An 18,289-nucleotide genomic window follows, 5' to 3' on the forward strand; every position below is an offset into this window, starting at 1 on the left:
GCTTCCGTTTTTTCTCGTTATACTTGATGCTTTTCTGTGTGTTGTTTCCTTAGGATAGAGTTCCATGGTTCACAGAATTATAGATCCAAACATAATTGGATTTTAGATAAATGTTGCCAACTTGTTTTCTAAAAACACACGGTCACTTCACACCTTCACCAGAGGGATTAAGAGTTCCTGTTTCATGCATTCTTGACACCACTTAAAAGTTTGTTTTTCTGACTAATTTGATAGATGAAAAAGCCTGTCTCCTTGATTGGGTGCTTCTTTGTTTATCAGTGAAGTCGGACATCTTGTTCAGTAGCTCATTGTGTTGAGGTCATTTTAATCACGTTCTCATGTCCTCGTTTGGGTAGGATCTATACCTGTAACTGTAGCAGCCCCATTTTTTCTTGATGGAATAGAGAATTACCCCAAATTCCTACTCCCCCAGACCATCTTGACTTCTGCTCACACCAGCCCTGCACGTTTCGCTCCGAGAGACTCTGTGCCATGAGGTCGGTGAGGCCTCGGGTCGCGTCCAGCTGCTGCCGGTCAGTGCTGTGTAAAGGGGCTTCCGGCCCCTCCCCACTCCTAATGGTGACAGAGTCCCTCCTGGCCTCGCCCCGTCTCCATCCTTTACCTTTCTCCAGCTGCCTGGAGATAGGCGGCGTTTGAGACCCCAGAGCAAAAGTTTATTCCTTGCAGAAGAAAGAGGCAGCTTCTCTCTGGGTCCCCCATTGCCCACATCTGTTGGCAGCACGTCACTCAGGCCGTCTGCCCTGTGAGCACCGCACCAGGATTCCCGCCACTAGTGAGGTTGTCAGCAGAGCAGTGACAGGCTGGCTGCAGACATGCAGATGGCAGGATGCAGGCTTTGTCAGCTACAGTAGTCACTGGGATTTGGATGCCTGAACCTCTTTCTGCATTTCAGAGTCTGACACTCAGGCTTAAGAGGACTGTACATGTGACAGGTTTTCTTGAAAGCCCTAAGACAGCGTGTGGTTTCACAGAGTTTACTGCTGCAGTACGGTCATTCCTAATACAGACAGGAAACTCTGTGATCTCTTTCTGGTGTAGTGTCCGTAAGATGGCAGACCTGGGTGATCCTGCCGAGTTACTCCAGATTATGGAAGAAACGGTCCAACATGATCATGAGTCAGTTTACGTGATGTGGAAGCTGCTCCTTTTTTCTGTCCTCGATGTCATCGTTTTCTTCACAAATGCAGCCTGATACTCTGTGGTTCACTCCCCTGGGCCCCGGTGGCTCGCCAACACCGCACAGGTTCTCAGTGGCAGACCCCAGCCCCTTGGCCCCAGCCCAGCGTCCTTCGGTCACCTGCACGCAGCCGCTGTCTCCTCCTCCTGGGACGAGCTGGTGCCGTTGACACTTGCCGGTGCCTTTCAGGCCGCTCCCCGCCCTCAGCTGGCAACGGTGTGCGTGGAGGGCAGGGGCCCGGGGCTGAGCCAGTGCGGAGCCGCCTGCGCATGTCCGCAGAGCGCTGGTTCACCCCTGTGGCTGGTGCTGGGCAGGCTTGACCTCCTTTCTTTATGGAATAGTGTGAGGTACCAAGGTAGTGTTTAGAATCACATTTAAATGTGTACTTAGACTTGCTAGTACTGAATTCTAGTAGAGACAAACAGAAGAAGGCGTCAGGGTGTAGGGATTTAGAAGAAGAATTTAGAGTGAGCCGATTGTGTGCCGATGAAGTTTGCGGGGAATTGGGAGGAGAGGGTGGCCTGGTCAGGCCCACCATGTCCCAGAGCCCCGCGTGCTGGTGGCCAGCAGTGTGGGCCTGGGCCTGTGGCCGCTGCCCAGGGCAGCTGCCCGAGGAGGCAGAAGGGAGAACTTACTGCCCTGCTTTGAGGGACCTGACAAGATAGCCTGCTCGTCCCCCCCACAGACTCTCCTGGGAACAGGTTTAAGTGCAGCCCTGACCCAACCCAGCCGCGGTGCCGTGGCCCCAGCATCTGCATTTTTCAGGGGCTTTCCCTGTGATGGTAAGGACGCCAGAAGTTTGGGAGCTGCCAGCCCAGGGTCACCTTGCTCTACTCTTAAACACGACTGCCATTTGGAGTTCAGCGTCTGGTAGCTGCTGACGTGCTGATCACGTGTCCCCACAGGGCGGAGGGGCCGGCAGGGATCCAGCGACCACAGGATGAGCTCTGGGTACAGCCGGTCTGGCCAAGGACAGCACTGGAGGGACCAGGGGCCAGGTAAGAGGCAGGTGGGGTGGCGGCAGTGTTCCGGAGACTGCCTCGCAGCTGTTTTGGAAATAGGTTGTATGTTTACAAGTAAATAAACAGATAAATGTACTGATAGATCTGATTGCTTTGCCTAGTGAAGTGGAGACGTAATTGCCATGCTCGGTGCTAGCCTGCCTCTGCTCACCGCTTTATTCATTTTCTGTCAATTTATTCATCTGTTCAAGACCCAGATTTTTGTAGTTTACTCAAAGGAAGGCTCTTGTAAAGGCTACATATACATACATCCTTCTAATAAGAACACAAACAGTAGCATTCTACCAGTAGAAGCATTTTCTTATGTTCTATGACTTGTTTTTTTTTTTTTTTTTTGCGGTACACGGGCCAACCACTGGGCCACCAGGGAGGCCCTATGACCTGGTTTTATACGTAAGAGCCTTAACAGTGTGATCTGGGAAGTAAGGTGAATCCTTTGCTTCTTATGTGTGTAATACAGATACCTGGTTTGAACGCATAAAGATGAATTTAGTACGTTGTGGCCACGTGGACTCCGAGCCAGGCTGTGTGTGGACTGCTCGTCCCGCGGTGGCCTGTGGGGGGCTGAGTTCTTCCCACTGGTTCTTGGTAGAATCTGCACTTACCTAATGTTAGGAGTCTGTTGTATGGTTCCGTGAGGCCAGAGTTTATGATGACTCTTTTGGAAATGCCCATCCCTGCGGGGAGAGGAAAGCTTCCCAGAGTTAGACTCGCAGGTGCTGCAGCTGTTCCTTTGAGCTTACTTCACCTGCAGTCTCTGCCCTCCCAAATGACGCCACCCACTGTCACTTGAAGCTTCCAGGTGGGCTGGTTGAACAAAGTGAGTAAAGTTCCATCTTCTTAGAATCCCTGGTCCATTGTTGGGACGGGGTTACTTCCGCCCAGTGCCAGCTAAGTCATCTGAACGATCATGGAGTGCCGTGTCACTGAGCAGGGAAAATACCTCCTTTCCATGACTTCACAGCGAGAAGGTGCTGAGGTTGACTCAGTTGCAGACAGGGCACCCGGAAAACCATAGGCAGGTCTGTGTACGCTCTGGAATCAGAAGGTGATAGCAGTGCTGTGGACTCATGGCCGAGGGCGCGGCTCCTCAGACACTGGGCTGGGGGGCTGTCCATCCGTCACACCTGCGTCGTGCACAGGGACATGCTGCCGATGGCACTCATCCGTCAGCCCCATCCCCCTCTAGCTGGGCAGTGGGACTGCTTGAAAACAGGCAGAATTTCAGCTTCTGACTCTTGAGAACGATGGGCCTTCCTCAGGGGAACCAGGGGGAAGGTGTTTCTGAGAGAAGGAGGACCCTGGACAGATATGCGGAGGCCTGGAGGGAAAAAGGCGGGGCTCCCTTCCCCCCGCCCCCGCTGGGTTACACGAGGGGTCCGAGGAGAGGGGCAAAGCCGTGCACAGGGGGGCAAAGCCGTGCACAGGGGGCCACAGCCGCGGAGGAGCAGGGGCGGCCCTTACCCGGCCTTGCTGTCCCCTCGCGAGGGCCACACAAGACGCCCTTGGTGTCCTGAGCAGGACGATGCCAGGAGGGGCGGCCGTCAGGCAGCAGACTGTCACCCACATGCCCAGAGCCCGCGGCCTTCAGTGCGGAGCCGGGAGGAAACGTCCTGCGGTTCTGACTGGGTTTGGGTCTCGGTGCTGGCCCTGGGGCCTCGAGGCCTTGTGTGGTGGGCTTGGAGCCGGGCGCGGCCCGGATCCCCCACTCCAGATACGAGTGCGATGCTGGTCCCCCTGGAGTCAGGCCCCCAGCAGAGCGCGGAGGGTGGGGGAGCTGGGGGCCATCTTTAGCTGCCTGGCCCGGCGTGGCCAGGGTCAGCCCTCCCTCCAAAGTCCGCTCCCAAAGCCAGGAGACAGGCCCCTGCCAGTGTCTCTCTAGCCGTCTCCCTTCCCCCCACCACCCTGCGCTCCCCATCGGGGCCTGGTGTTCTGTGAATGGCCACCTTCCCTCGCCCCTTTGGCTCAGGCCTGTGCCCTCTCCCTCCTGCTGGGCCTCGGGTCAGGAGAGCCAGGGTGGGAGGCTGCAGGTTGAGACGGGCACCGGGTGGGAGAGGCTGTGACCTTGGGCGCCTGCGGGGGAGCACTTGGCCAGCACCAGGCCGTCCTCTAGAGGGCGTGTCACCTCGAACAGCTCCTGCACCACCCCTGGGCCTCGTCATTGGGTGTCCGGCCCAGGTACCCCTAGTGTCCTTCTGGCTCTGAGCCCCGAGGTCCTTTGCTGCTGCTTTTTCACGCTGGGACAGTGGCCCTGCAGAGTGCGTAAGAGGCAGACCTGTGTCCTTGCGACGCACCATCGGGTGCAGGCCTCGTGTTGCCCCACGCCGGGTGGCGTTGGGCCTGGTGCGCCCTTGAATTTGAAGCCTGTAGAATAGTACACGCTACAGACTTTGTTTTCTTACTTCACTTGGGTCCAGACAGGCAGAAGCTGTCTCGAAACCTGGGTCTACCACCTGCCAGAGGCCTGGCCTGAGCAAATCACAGATCCCCTGGGGCTGTTCCCTGACGTCTGACCTGGGGCCGGGCTCTTCCTGCAGGCTGTGCTGAGGGCTGGAGGGAAGGCACCTGTGGACCTGGCCTCTGGTGGCCCCTACGCTGTCCTTTCTGAGACCTTGTTCCTCTCTTGCTGTTAGCTCTAGTGTTTCCCTTAATATTTTCACATTGACCTGTTTTATTAGAGTTATTAGTTTATTAGAGTTGTTTTTCTATTAAAAAGCAAACAAAGTCAACTATACCTCAGTTAAAGCTGTTTTTTAAAAATAAAATAAAGGAAGGAAACAAAGCAAAGCTTGACTGTGCAGGCTTGGCCTGTATGAGTTCAGCCATCACTTGACCACAGGACCAGAAGCCATTGCTTAAACACCAAATCCTCTCCAGGACATTGCCCTCAACCTGGTCAGAGTTTCCTCTGGTTGCCGGCCAAGGAGAAAAGGTCGTGAATGTTGGCTTCGTCCTTACTTCCTTGTGATGGCAAAAATTTCAGGAGCATGTTAACATTGAAGAAGGAGAAACAGTTATCCTTGGATCTACAGTAAACGAAGAAGTTTCTTCAGATTCTGTTGGCAGACAGGAGTAGTGTCTGGCAGTTTCTCCTCGTGCAAATTAGGAAAACAGTGACTTTCCTTAGGGCGGAAGCGTAGACACTCACCATCAGCCCTGGTTCCCTGCTGGGGAGGAATCTTCCTCTTGAGACCCCACGTGACTTGACAGCTGGCCCCCTGGGGAGTGGCAGGAGCCCTGCTGGTCGTGCGGAGGCCCAGGTGCTGCCCACGTTCACGTATCCTACATGTGTGGACTCGGCCCTGTGGAGGTTGAGGTCAGGCTGAGTGGTGTTGGTGAAGAGAGCAGTGGACGGACGCAAGCCTGAGAGTAAGCAGGTCAGTGCAGAAGGATGGGGACACCCGGACGCTGAGGGCCTCTGGGAGGCTGGGGGCGGCAGTGTCCCAGTGGGATTGGACCAGAGTGCTGGCAGGCAGCTGGTGACTGGAGAACGAGGGGCTCCTCGTTGGTCTGGCGGGTTTTAAGGTGCTGGGAGGAATGATTCAAGGAAGTGGTTGGGTCTGGGGGAGGGAGGGTGAAAGGTTGTCACCTGCAGGAGCACAAGGCCAGGTGTTGCCACCACCTTGGGCTGATGAGAGGGGTCGAGGACGCATGCCAGCAAGGCCTGTGCATGTCTGCTGAGTCTTCCCACCTGGTCTCGGGCTTTGGGCACGTTGGCAGAGCAGAGGCCCCCGGGGAAATGTGCTGTCTCTTCCCTTCTTCCTCCTCTGCCAGAGACCTGAGCTCTGGGCCCCACAGGTCTCACTACCAAACCTCAAGTGCAGGTCACAGGACCCAGGTCGATAACGTGGACTTAAGGAACCATCGACTCAGGGAATGAGGCCAGAGGTGCAGCTGCGACTCCTCTTTCAGGTGTCGGTGGTTCCCGAGCTGGTGCCGGTGCCTCCGGGGTGTTTTCCCTGTACACCCAGCACATACGTCTGCTAAGGGGTCTTTGAAGGAAACCCCTGCTCTGTCGGGGCCACAGTAGCCACACCAAAGTCAAGGGGTGCTAGTGCCAGAGGGCTGGGGCTGAAAAACTTCCTCTGGGAGGCCACAGATCAGAGGCAGATTGAGGTGGTGAGCACTGAGTTGGTGTCAGACTTCGGAATTGAGGAGTCGGGTGGTGGAAGTTCCGACGGGACACACATAAACAGCCGGAGTGTGTGCACTTGCATGTTGCCTGACGTGGAGAGTGCTCAGGAGATGTTACTGCAGCGCACGAATGCTTCCTAGTTGCAGATGTTGTCATATAGTATGTGTTTCGTACACACACACACACACACACACACACACACACACACACACATATCTGACGTGGAGAGTGCTCAGGAGATGTTACTGCAGCGCACGAATGCTTCCTAGTTGCAGATGTTGTCATATAGTATGTGTTTCGTACACACACACACACACACACACACACACACACACATCTGTATACAGAAAGTCTTTTATTGGGACAGGAATATGTTTTTTCAGGTTAGGTAATCCACTTTTTCAGTTTTATGCTATGATTGAATTATGTCATCTTCACTTGGCCAGCACATTTTTTGCTGGGTATTGTCTACTTTTGAACTCCTGTTTTAGTATTTTTTGGAGATACTAAGGTAGTCCAAGCAGAAGGTTGTCACTATTTCCAGGGCAGAGTTAACAGGCAAAATTCTTCCTATTGGTGAAAAACCAAGAATGCCTCAAAATGAGAGTATTCAGTTACTGCCCAGAAGTTGGGAGATTTCCCACGGCCGCCCCCTGGCCTGATGAGAGGCGAGCCGTTCCATTTGGGCCTGGCCGGCCGAGAGAGGTGAGAATCACAAGCCTGTGAGACCTTTCTGGGCTGAGATCCAGTGAACTAGGGGTGGGGACCCTGGACCAGCAGAGGTGTGAACCTCCCCTCACTAAGGGGGTGAACATCAAAGCTTTCGGAACTTTTAAAATGCTAGCCGGCAGCTAAAGCGAGAATGGTTTAACCTCTTCCATGCTGTTGGTGAGAAATGATGTGTTAAATTCCACAGTCAGTAGCCACAAATTTGCCTGTGATTTCTTCAGATTTTCACTTCTCTGTGGTAATTCTGTAGGAGGCCTGGGCTGTTGTAAAGCTGCCTCCGATCATCTGTGATAACAAGGGTGGGGCCTGGGAACCTCATTCTGGCCACTGCTGTGACCTCCTGCTACCCTCCTGGGGGTGTGGGTGACAAGACTGCCCATCATCCGTGAGCACGGGCGGAAGGTGGGCAGCAGCCCCATGGGCAGGGGCAAGGAAGCCCTGGGCTCTGCTGCGGAGGTGGCCAAAACTGAAAAGAGAATAAAGTTCTGGCCCCAAATATAACTCATACTTAGAAATGTGCCATTTTTTCTGTTTGAATTTTAGAGAAATTTGATTCTGAATTTTTGTTTTCATATTTATTTGGTGCAGGAAGTAGACAGTATGACCCTGACCAATGGAGAAGATACTAATCGTCTTCTGGGTAAGTCCACCACTTACATCTTCAGAACAAATCAGTTTTATCAAAGGTTGAAATACTGTATCTGTCTTTATAACATACATCTTTCATGTCAAGTGCCAAACTTTAAAAGAATTCAGATGTTAAAACCTCCCAACAAGGAGCTAAGTTAACTTGGTTTCAAGATGAGTTTGCTTCCTTCAGAAAAAGTGTGCACAGAAAAAGATGCAGAGTCTGGCCGTGAAACCCAGCACCCTCCTTCAGAGTGAAGTAATCAGACAGTGCCTGTCTTCTCTGAGGAGGGGCTGACCTGTGGCTTCTAGACCCAGCATCACGTAAAGAGGACAAACATCCTTGTCAGTCTTCTCCCTCGTATCATATAAGAAACGCCTTTGTTGGCTTATTTTTAGACATTGTACCTGATTCCATGGCCCCAAACGGTCATTGTTAACATCTTCATTCCAGTGTCTTCATCTGTGATGTGGGTATGGTTGGTTTCTTTTAATGAGTGGGAATCTCATTATATCCCACTTTTTCTAACTTTAACACTAGATAATGAGGATGTTTCCCAAATGATCTTGTCTTTGAAGACATGATGTCTACTAGCTATGTCATTTTCCAGGAATTGTTTTCTAATTATAAATTCTAACCAAAAGTAAAGTTTCCAACCATATCTTCTGTTGGTCCTCAGAAGTGTTTGTATAGCGAAAGAGGTACCAGCTTCCTTCTCACCTTCCTGGTGGGAGAGGTAACTGCGTAGTCTTGACACAGCATGAGACTCGTGGGTCTGCTTCTGTTGTGTCATCCTTTTCATTTTGCACTTGTTAGGCTCAAGCCCAGAGCCTGTGCATGTGAAGACACACCCGGGTTCTCAGCAGACATCAGGCATCAGGCAGGAAGCCTAATTTATGATGCCACTAATGAGTGGTACATTTGTTGCTCTTTGTCTGTGAGCCCTGCAGGGCTCTTGTTGTTAAAAAATATCTTAAATGAATCCAAGTTCAGAGAAATTCTTTTCATGGAGAAATTTTCAGATAATCCAAAAATTGAAATAGTAAGCCCCAGATTGTTCTGAACTCAACCCCTGAGATTTTGATAATAGAAGAAAATCTAGATTAGGGGTTAGAAGACAGGCCCTTCATTAGCAGCTGTCTCCCTTTGGCCTGGAGCTGCTGTGACTACCAAGTCCCCTTCTGGGCCACAACCACGACTTGGGAGAACCCCAGCACTCTCAGACATGCTCACCAGCGCTCATAAGACGTGTCCTTCAGTTGACGTCATTAAAAACAAAATAAACCCTAAACGAATCACAGTTCAGTTTGTAACTTTGCACTTGATGCTTCACCCTGACCGACAGCTCTGTGTGCATAGCTCCTGACTTTGTCTTGTGTTTGAACCCCATCCGGTATTTACCAAAAAGGGATATAGTCTCCCGCTATTTTAATACATGTATATCTCTTACGTTTGAAATATCCTCACCCCTTCCTGCTGGTCCTTCTTAAGGACATCTGCATGTCTAGTCACTTTTCATTCAGTCTTGTAGGACCTACAACCTTATTTCCCAGCTTTGGAAATAGATCTTTTTTTTCATGTTTCCTGATGGGAGGGACTGGTCGTGGGTAGAGCTTGGTGTTGCTCTGGTGGGCAGAGCTCAGTAAAACTTTAATCCGCTTGTCTGCTGATGTGTGGGGCTGGGTTCCCTCCCTGTTGGTTGTTTGGCCTGAGCTGACCCAACACTGGAGCCTACCTGGCTCTTTGGTGGGGTTAATGGCGACTCTGGGAGGGCTCACGCCAAGGAGTACTTCCCAGAATTTCTGCTGCCAGTGTCCTTGTTCCCATGGTGAGCCACAGCCACCCCCCGCCTCTGCAGGAGACCCTCCAACACCAGCAGGTAGGTCTGGTTCAGTCTCCTATAGGATCACTGCTCCTTCCCCTGGGTCCCGATGCGCACACTGCTTTGTGTGTGCCCGCCAAGAGTGGGGTCTCTGTTTCCCCATTCCTGTCGAAGTCCTGCAATCAAATCCCACTAGGCTTCAAAGTCTGATTCTCTGGGAATTCCTCCTCCCGTTGCCGGACCCCCAGGTTGGGAAGCCTGACGTGGGGCTCAGAACCTTCACTCCAGTGGGTGGACTCCTGTGGTATAATTGTTCTCCAGTCTGTGAGTCATCCACCAGCAGTTATGGGATTCGATTTTATTGTGATGGCGCCCCTCCTACCGTCTCATTGCGGCTTCTCCTTTGTCTTTGGATGTGGGGTATCTTTTCTGGTGAGTTCCAGTGTCTTCCTGTCGATGACTGTTCAGCAGTTAGTTGTGATTCGGTGCTCTCGCAAGAGGGAGTGAGGGCACGTCCTTCTATTCCGCCATCTTGAACCAGTCTCCCCAATTTATCTGGACTCTCTGGGGAGGCAGACAGGCACAAGAGGCCTCTGGTGGTACAAAGTTCCAGTGCCTCGTAGAGTTCAAGGGAAGGAGAGAAGTCTGCTCTGGGTCCCCTCTGTGGTCACTAAAAAAATAACTTCAGTTTTAAACACCTACTGTCCAGCCACACAGCTTCCTGCCTCTAGATCTGGGTGATCCTTTGGTCAGATCAGGACCCCAGTCCACTTGTCCAGCCCCCTTCATTGGTCCTCACATTCCTTCTCTGCTGTATCCCCTTCCTGTTTACCTTCCATGATCAGTAATGAAAGTGACTTTCTTGTATCTATTCTTGACTGCTTTGCCTCTCTCATTTTACTATGTTTTGTGGTAAAACTGCAAACTTCGGTTAAATCCAATCCTTTGCATTTGTATTGTGGCTAGAGAAAAACCCACAGTCACCCTTACCAGCCCCACCTTAACACTCACGCTCGCCGACCTCAGGGAAGTCAGCCTCCACTCTGTCCCACTGTCCACACGTTTCACCTCTCCTCCCTGCTTAGTTTTCCAGCACTCTCCCCAACCTCAGTCACAGCTGACAACGCTGCTTCCTGTACATTCCTACAGCCACATTTGCCCTCTTTCACGCATCAACGCATTATCAAATCTAAATTGTATAAGCAAATGCCAGGAGAAATAGACAAATCCAGAATAACAGAGGGAATATCTACTTTTTCGTCTCCTCCTGTGGATGAACTACCCATGAGTCTCTTCAGCTGTGCTCTCAAGTCCCCATCACCTGGTCAGTGGCATTGCTCCACCACAGCCTCCCGCCACCGCCTGGCTCCTGAAGCATCAGCTATATCCCCTGGTTATTCCTCCCATTTTGCAAAAACCCTTTGTAATCTGCTTTCTCTCCAACAATCACATCATTTCTTTGCTTTCCTTTGGAGAAAAATAATTTTGAGCCCAGACTCCTATGGTCAGCCAAATTAGCATTGTAACATCAGAGCAAAACATTAATACACTTTTAGGAATTGTAAAATTTTGATGAACAGATCTTTTCCAAAAGAAAGTGAGTATGCTCTAGCAAAATGAGCACTTCAGCTAACAGGAATGCATGGAATATAGGAAAGTGTTGAACAAAGAAATCAGTAAAATGTATAGTTATTGCTATATAATTATTAACTGTAAAAAATGAATAAGCAAAAACAATTGGAGACTAAAATATCAGAGTATTATAAGGAAAGTTATGAGTGTTTCTGGGACATAAGATGAAAAGCAGTGACTTCCCTGGTGGTGCAGTGGTTAAGAATCAGCCTACCAATGCAGGGGACATGGGTTCGAGCCCTGGTCTGGGAAGATTCCCAAATGCCGCGGAACAGCTGAGCCCGTGCGCCACAACTACTGAGCCTGCATTCTAGAGCCTGGGAGCCACAACTACTGAGCCTGTGTGCCACAACTACTGAAGCCCACGCACCTAGAGCCCGTGCTCTGCAACAAGAGAAGCCACTGCAATGAGAAGCCCACGCACCGCAACAAAGAGTAGCCCCCGCTCCACAATGAAGAGTAGCCTCTGCTCGCCACAGCTAGAGAAAGCCCACGCCCAGCAATGAAGACCCAACACAGCCAAAAATAAACAAATAAACAAGTAAATAAATAAATTTTTTTTTTTTTTAAAAAAAGGTGAAAAGTAAAGGCAGACTAAATTTTTTATCTTGCTTAGAGAATAGGTTTTGAATAAATCTAGCAGTTTTTAGAAAAATGTAAGTTTACGTATGTTTGTAAAATGAAGGGGTACACTCTAGAGGAAAGAAAGAGGGGGGAAGAAAGATGATAGAGGACAATCTGTCATACCCTTTATGCACCTGACATAAATCAAAATTATAAGCAACATACAAGGAGAAACAGACCCAATAAGAGTATATTTAATACATCTCTCTCAGAGATACAGATCAGGTAGACAAAAGTATGATATACATTTGAATAACTTCATTGAGAAGTTTACTGTAATAGAAATATACAGAACAATATATGCTCTTTATTTATATTATTTTCAAAAATAAATGGACAGTTAAAAAGTCTAACTGGGTATTACAGGTTCCAAAGTGAATCTCAACCAATTTAGTGAAAAGCAGAAATCACATAAGACATATTTTCTGTCCACAAGAAAATAACTTAAGAAATCAACAACAGAAGGATAAAAAGCAGAAATCTTCCCACTTGGAAATTAATCTACCATTCTGAATTTTTACTGAGGAAATCAAAATCAAAATTACTTTTAGAAATAATAATAAAAATACTACATTCAAAAATTCATGGCAGGAGAGTGATGTCAGGGACGATGCTGCAGTAGGAGGCTCCAGGACCCATCTGCCTGGACAGCAGTTGTACTGGCAGAAACTGTGTGAAGGAGCTGTTGTGGAACTCTGGAGTCTGAAGGCTTGCAGCTTCCAGGGGAAGGCGTGGCTGGTTGTGATTCATTTCCATCCATCCCTTTTGGCTGCCCATCCTCCAGCCCTCGGCAGACAGCCGTGTCCTCGTTCCTAGTGCAGCTTGCTGGAGCCAGGATGGGCAGTGAGGTCCTGGGCCACACATCAGGCTTCTTGATTGCTGAGGGACAGGCGCTGGCCGCCACTGTCTCAACCCCACAGTATTTAAAGGAGCAACCCCTGTGGAGCTTTTGTTTCCTCTTTTTTCCCTTTGTGCTCTTCTGGAAGCCAGACATTAAAGGGTTAGGACATTCAAAAGCAAGCATATATACAGGGGGATTTAGAAAGCCACCACACATGGCCAGGGAAGGATGCAGGCTCAGAAAAGACGTGAGCAGACCTCACATGTCCCCCTCAGGCTGGTCCCCAGCACAGAGGCGGCAGCAACAAACAGCAAACGCCAGGAGACGAGGAGGATCAGATCTCCAGGATTACCACAGTATACGCTTTAAATGTCCAGTTTTCAGCAGAAAATCACAAGGCATACAAAGAAATAGGGAGACATGTCTGGCAGCTAAAACTGGCCTCAGCAGACAGCAGTGTGATGGCATCAGTTCATCTCTGACCTTTAGCTTTGTTGTGGAGGCCGCTGTCAAGCTTCTAAAGTACCACTCACGCGTCGCTGAGGTTTTGTTTCCATCTCCGAGGTTTGCAGAGGAAGGAAGCTGGGTCTGAAGGCGTTTGCCTCCTTCGTGAGTGACTCGGTTGTGTCCTCCTCCTTTCCCTCCGTGGCCCGCAGCCTGCGCTCACCTCTGCACGTCCCTCTTTTAATCCACCTTTATGCTCTGATTAGCACGTGCCGTTCTTTCCATTGTTCTGCAGTAAATGGAAGCTTCAGCTTCAGAATGGATGTTCCAGATTCTTCATTATCAAGATTTTGCCGCATTTGCTTCAACTTTCCATGTCTTTTCTTTGCTAACTTAACTCTCTTTCACTTTGTTAAAAGACAAACTAAAGCATATTAAATTTTTAAGAGTTTATTTGAGGAAAAAAATCAATTCAAATTGGGCCGCACCAAAGCAGAATCTGTTTGGAGGCGTCACCAGTAAGAGCCGAGGGGAGCCTTGTCCAGGGAGGAGGCGAAGCAAGGCCAGGAGGCTGCTGGCTGGCTGAAGCTCATAGCCTCTCTGGCTGCTTGTGATGGGTTGTCCTTAGGTTTTGGTTCCTTGATTTCAAGGCATTTGAGGGTTTGCTTACTTAGGCTGCTAAGGCCTTGGAGCCAAGTCAGTCTGATGGCCTCTTTGTTTAATTAACAACCTCTACACACTGGGTCTGTCTCTGGCCTGTGGTGAGGAAGGTGTGTCCTTCACTCTCTAAGGAGGTCAGTGTGGGTGAGCTTCTAAGGAAAGGCCTTAGGCCTGGCCATCCTGATGGGCCCCAAGTCAGGGAGGTCCAGCACCCAGCCCAGCTTCTTGGCACACACCTGACCACCAGCAAGAGCTTCCAAGGAGCCCCTGCTCAGAGCGGTGGGGGAAGCCAGTCCATCTCCAGCACGACCCACCTGCCGAATGGACGGTGACATGAAGCCAATTCACATCTTTCAGGTCCGGAAACTTTTCTCAAGTGATTCTGTGATGATTTCCTCCTTTCATTTTCTCTGCTCTCAATTATTTGTCTCAGAGGTTAGACACTGTATTCTGAGTCCTATAATTATCTTACATTTTCCTCCTAATATCTTTTTGTCTTTTTACTCTACTTTGTGGGAAATTTCCTAAACTTTATTTTCCATCCTTTCTGTTAATTTTTTAATTGTGCTGTTTTTAAATTCTGAGAGCTCAACATACTTAGTTTTTATCACATTTTCTTCTTTGTGTCAAGACTGCACGTTTTCTCTCACATCTGAGATTAATTACAACTGTAAGTTAGTTTTATTTTGTTTCTCTTCCTTCATAGACTGTCCTTCCAAGTTTCTTTTTCTGTATGTTTGTTTTGGTCTCTGTTTTTACTTTAGTTTTTTTTTCCTCAGATGCCAGGTGATTCTTGAGTGTCCGCTCTTGTTGAAGAGTCAGGCATTAAAAAGGGGATTGGAGGGCTTCCCTGGTGGCGCAGTGGTTGAGAGTCCGCCTGCCAATGCAGGGGACACGGGTTCGTGCCCCGGTCTGGGAGGATCCCACATGCCGCGGAGCGGCTGGGCCCGTGAGCCATGGCCGCTGGGCCTGCACGTCCGGAGCCTGTGCTCCGCAACGGGAGAGGCCACAACAGTGAGAGGCCCGCGTACCGCAAAAAAAAAAAAGGGGGGGGGATGGGAAGGGGGTGCCAGTTTTATTTTGTTTCTCTTCCTTCATAGACTGTCCTTCCAAGTTTCTTTTTCTGTATGTTTGTTTTGGTCTCTGTTTTTACTTTAGTTTTTTTTTCCTCAGATGCCAGGTGATTCTTGAGTGTCCGCTCTTGTTGAAGAGTCAGGCATTAAAAAGGGGATTGGAGGGCTTCCCTGGTGGCGCAGTGGTTGAGAGTCCGCCTGCCAATGCAGGGGACACGGGTTCGTGCCCCGGTCTGGGAGGATCCCACATGCCGCGGAGCGGCTGGGCCCGTGAGCCATGGCCGCTGGGCCTGCACGTCCGGAGCCTGTGCTCCGCAACGGGAGAGGCCACAACAGTGAGAGGCCCGCGTACCGCAAAAAAAAAAAAAGGGGGGGGGATGGGAAGTCTGTGCCTGGCGGGGCTTCTACCCACCATCTTCTCAGTCATGGGACCCTTGTGGAAGCCCTGGCACTGGAATCCTTCGCTCTGTTACCTCGGGTTGGTCAGTTTCCTTAGAGCAGAGACCTCTAGTTTCTTCTGGAGGCACAGAAGGGATGATGTAGTTGAGAAAATCTGAAGCTCTGCGTGACCTTTGGAAACAGGGTGAGGGGCCTTGGAATAACCCCCAGGTTTCTGACTTGTGTTGGGTTAAGATCTCAGTAGTGTTGACTTGGAAGCATGGGGAGAACAGCAGTAACCTGTGGGTGTGTTGCCCTTGAGACGCCGATGCCGCACACGCACACGGATGCAGGCGCACACGGCGAGCACATTTGTAGAGAACTAGGAATAGCCCCTGGGGCACCAGCACCCACAGACCATGGAGAAAGGGGAGGTTGAGGGAGAGCTGCCGGAGGGTGCAGGAGGAGTTGGGTGCAGGTGCCCTGGGTCGCGGGGAGGAGCGTCTCAGAGGAGAGGGGCTGGCACCTTCCAGCATCTCCGAGGCAGGGGCGACCCACAAAGAAAGGATGATGTTGAGCCCTGAGGACAGCAGGGGTCACATGGAAGAAGCACATGGTTGGTGGCGTCAGATCAGGAGACCCGTCGTGGGCCTCCAAGGCCACACTCAGTGAGGGGGCACCGCAGGGGCAGGGGGTCCCTCAGCTTCTCCTAGACCCTCCTCCACATCCAGGCAGCACAGCACCCATGCAGACACACACGGCCTCAGGTGTGATGCTCCCTGTGGACGGAACTGCAGCTGACACATCCCTCCTTTCCTGCTCACCCCCCCGCACACCCAGGCCCTCCAGCTTAGGAAGCTGTCCTGTCCTGGCAGGAAGAGTGGGCTGGCTCAGAAGATGCAGTTGCCACGGAGACTCACGCAGCCACTTGTGTTCCAGGCAGTCCAGCCAACGCCTGCCTGCTGGGTGGGACAGAACCCTGTCACCATTGGAGAGAGAATTGTTTTAAAACTTGGACATTGAACACAGTGCCTCTGGCTTATCTACAGTCAAGACACATCATAAAATACACTGTGTTTCACACGTTACTGGCACCCAGTCCAAGACGTACGTGGAACGTGGTGTGTGTTTTAAACTCCGTTCCCCTTGTGCATTTCACAGGCAGCGGGTAGAGAAGGGAGCCAGGAAGACAAGGCAGAACTGAAGACACTCACGGAAAACCACCTGCGACACGTCGCCCAGAAGCATCACTGCAGCTTCACCCCGAATACAAGTATCGTCCTAACAGTGAATGTAAATGCAGAGACGCTCGTGGGAGAGAATAGGGAGTGGAGAACTCAGCCACACTGCAGGAGTCCTCTGGTCGGCCACACAGCAGAGGCCTCGCTGTCTGTCCAGAGCACGTGGTTACAGCTCCTGCTTCATTTTCACACAGCCCAGTGCCCACTCGTGTCTTCATACAGCTGTCCTTGAGTTAAAAACACGATTTCACAGAAAGTTACTTTCTCACAGTGGTGGGCCCAGGCCTCTGACATACAAGGATCCTTGTAAAATGCATTGATGTGTTCATGGTACAGCTTTTAGGTTTTGATTCCCTGTTTAAATTTGTCAGAAAGACCATTTTGTCAGGAGTTAGAGTTTTCTACTGGTGAGTGGAAATGACTGGTTTGTGGTGAGCATTTTGCTCATAGGAATTAGCTAGACCTCATCATTAAAGGAGACACATGCAAGAACCAGGGAAAAGCTGTGACCCATCCAGGAGCGGGGCACCAGGGCCGCATTCCATGTGCTCTGTTCCTCGGCACTCTCCACAAAGTCCACAGGGAAACCTGCAGCTGTACAGATGGTCTGGTTGGGTTTGCCATCTCTCTTCGTGTCATAACGGTGATCTGTGATACAAGTTTGTGGTTTATGCCAAATATAAATGATTAGTCTGTTACTAATGAGAAAACATGACTGACTTCTTTGCTTCTGATTTTCCTTTGGACCTGTAGTTAAAGTTCTAGAGCTGGAAAGGCCTTGGGGCTCTAACCCAGGCCTCTTAGGTAGCAGACGACTCCCACGAGGTTACCGTGGCGACAGCAGGGTCTGGTCCTGACTCTGCCTGGCCTCCTCCTACTTTGTGGCCCCGGTGTCCTCATCTTCTAATGCAAGTCACACGTACTCCCTAAAAGGAAAAAAGTGATTTCTGTGCTGATTTGTTGTTCTTCTAATGTTATTTAAATTCGTGCAGACACACCTTAGATCCCTTATGCTCACAGCTCTTCCTTAATACAGCTTTCAATCTAAGACATTATGTAGATGAAAGGAAGCTAAATTATGAAGCAAATAGTGTCAGCATCACAACCGCAGTAGCTCTCCGTGGGCTGCCGTAGCCTGTGCTGGAGGAGGGCTGTGCCAGGACAGAGGCGGCTGAGCCTCTTGCAGGGCCTGCGGTGGCGGCACAAGGGGGAGCAGAGCCTTGGGGGGAACGAGGCTTGGGGCACCCTGCCCCGGGCGCCCACCCACCCCTGCAGCTGTGGTGCGGTGGGTCCTTCTTGTGCCTCGTGCCCCTTGGTACCAGGCCGGGAGTCCCCCACTTCGCTGCTCCCTTGAACTGGTAGAGCTTCTGGGGGACTGGGTTTCAGGAAGGCTCCTGCCTGAACTGTGCTGTGGGAATTTCTGCAGCAGCAATGTGTGTGTGATCCCGTGGAGGAACACAGCACGGCAGGGACGCTGTTTTCGTCTGAGATAAAGTGTCCTTTTTTAAAGTACTAATTAGTTGGATTTTATAAATCTGATTTTTTTTCAGGTTTCAACACCCAGAATTTGGTTATGTTGATTTTTTTCCCATCCTTTGAACTTCTTGTTTAAAATTTCAAGCTCTTTCAGGCACCTGCCACAATTTAGGAAGAAAAATAAGTAAGCAGGCGCCACTATTTCCTGGAAAAATAAGTAAGCGGGCGCCACTATTTCCTGGAAAAATAAGTAAGCGGGCGCCACTATTTCCTGGAAAAATAAGTAAGCGGGCGCCACTATTTCCTGGAAAAATAAGTAAGCGGGCGCCACTATTTCCTGGAAAAATAAGTAAGCGGGCGCCACTATTTCCTGACGCACAAAAGAG

At 50.5% G+C, this 18,289-nt stretch overlaps 1 protein-coding gene across 9 annotated transcripts in view; it reads left to right on the forward strand.

Annotated features, from left to right (window-relative positions):
* FAM120B (family with sequence similarity 120 member B) overlaps positions 1-18,289 on the forward strand; it is a 95,072-nt gene that overhangs the window by 54,406 nt on the left and 22,377 nt on the right. For 4 of the 9 annotated variants that reach the window (XM_024744905.1, XM_024744913.1, XM_024744906.1 and 1 more), the window contains 3 exons: positions 2,104-2,196; positions 7,673-7,724; positions 16,348-17,137. In XM_024744905.1, the coding sequence (XP_024600673.1) occupies positions 2,104-2,196; positions 7,673-7,713 (134 nt within the window). In that variant the 3' untranslated portion in view covers positions 7,714-7,724; positions 16,348-17,137. The other 5 variants (XR_003003267.1, XM_024744908.1, XM_024744909.1 and 2 more) reach the window with 3 other exon arrangements.

The sequence above is a fragment of the Neophocaena asiaeorientalis genome, unplaced genomic scaffold (genome assembly GCF_003031525.2).
Source record: "Neophocaena asiaeorientalis asiaeorientalis breed wild unplaced genomic scaffold, Neophocaena_asiaeorientalis_V1.1 scaffold649, whole genome shotgun sequence".
In the NCBI taxonomy this organism is placed as follows: domain Eukaryota; kingdom Metazoa; phylum Chordata; class Mammalia; order Artiodactyla; family Phocoenidae; genus Neophocaena; species Neophocaena asiaeorientalis.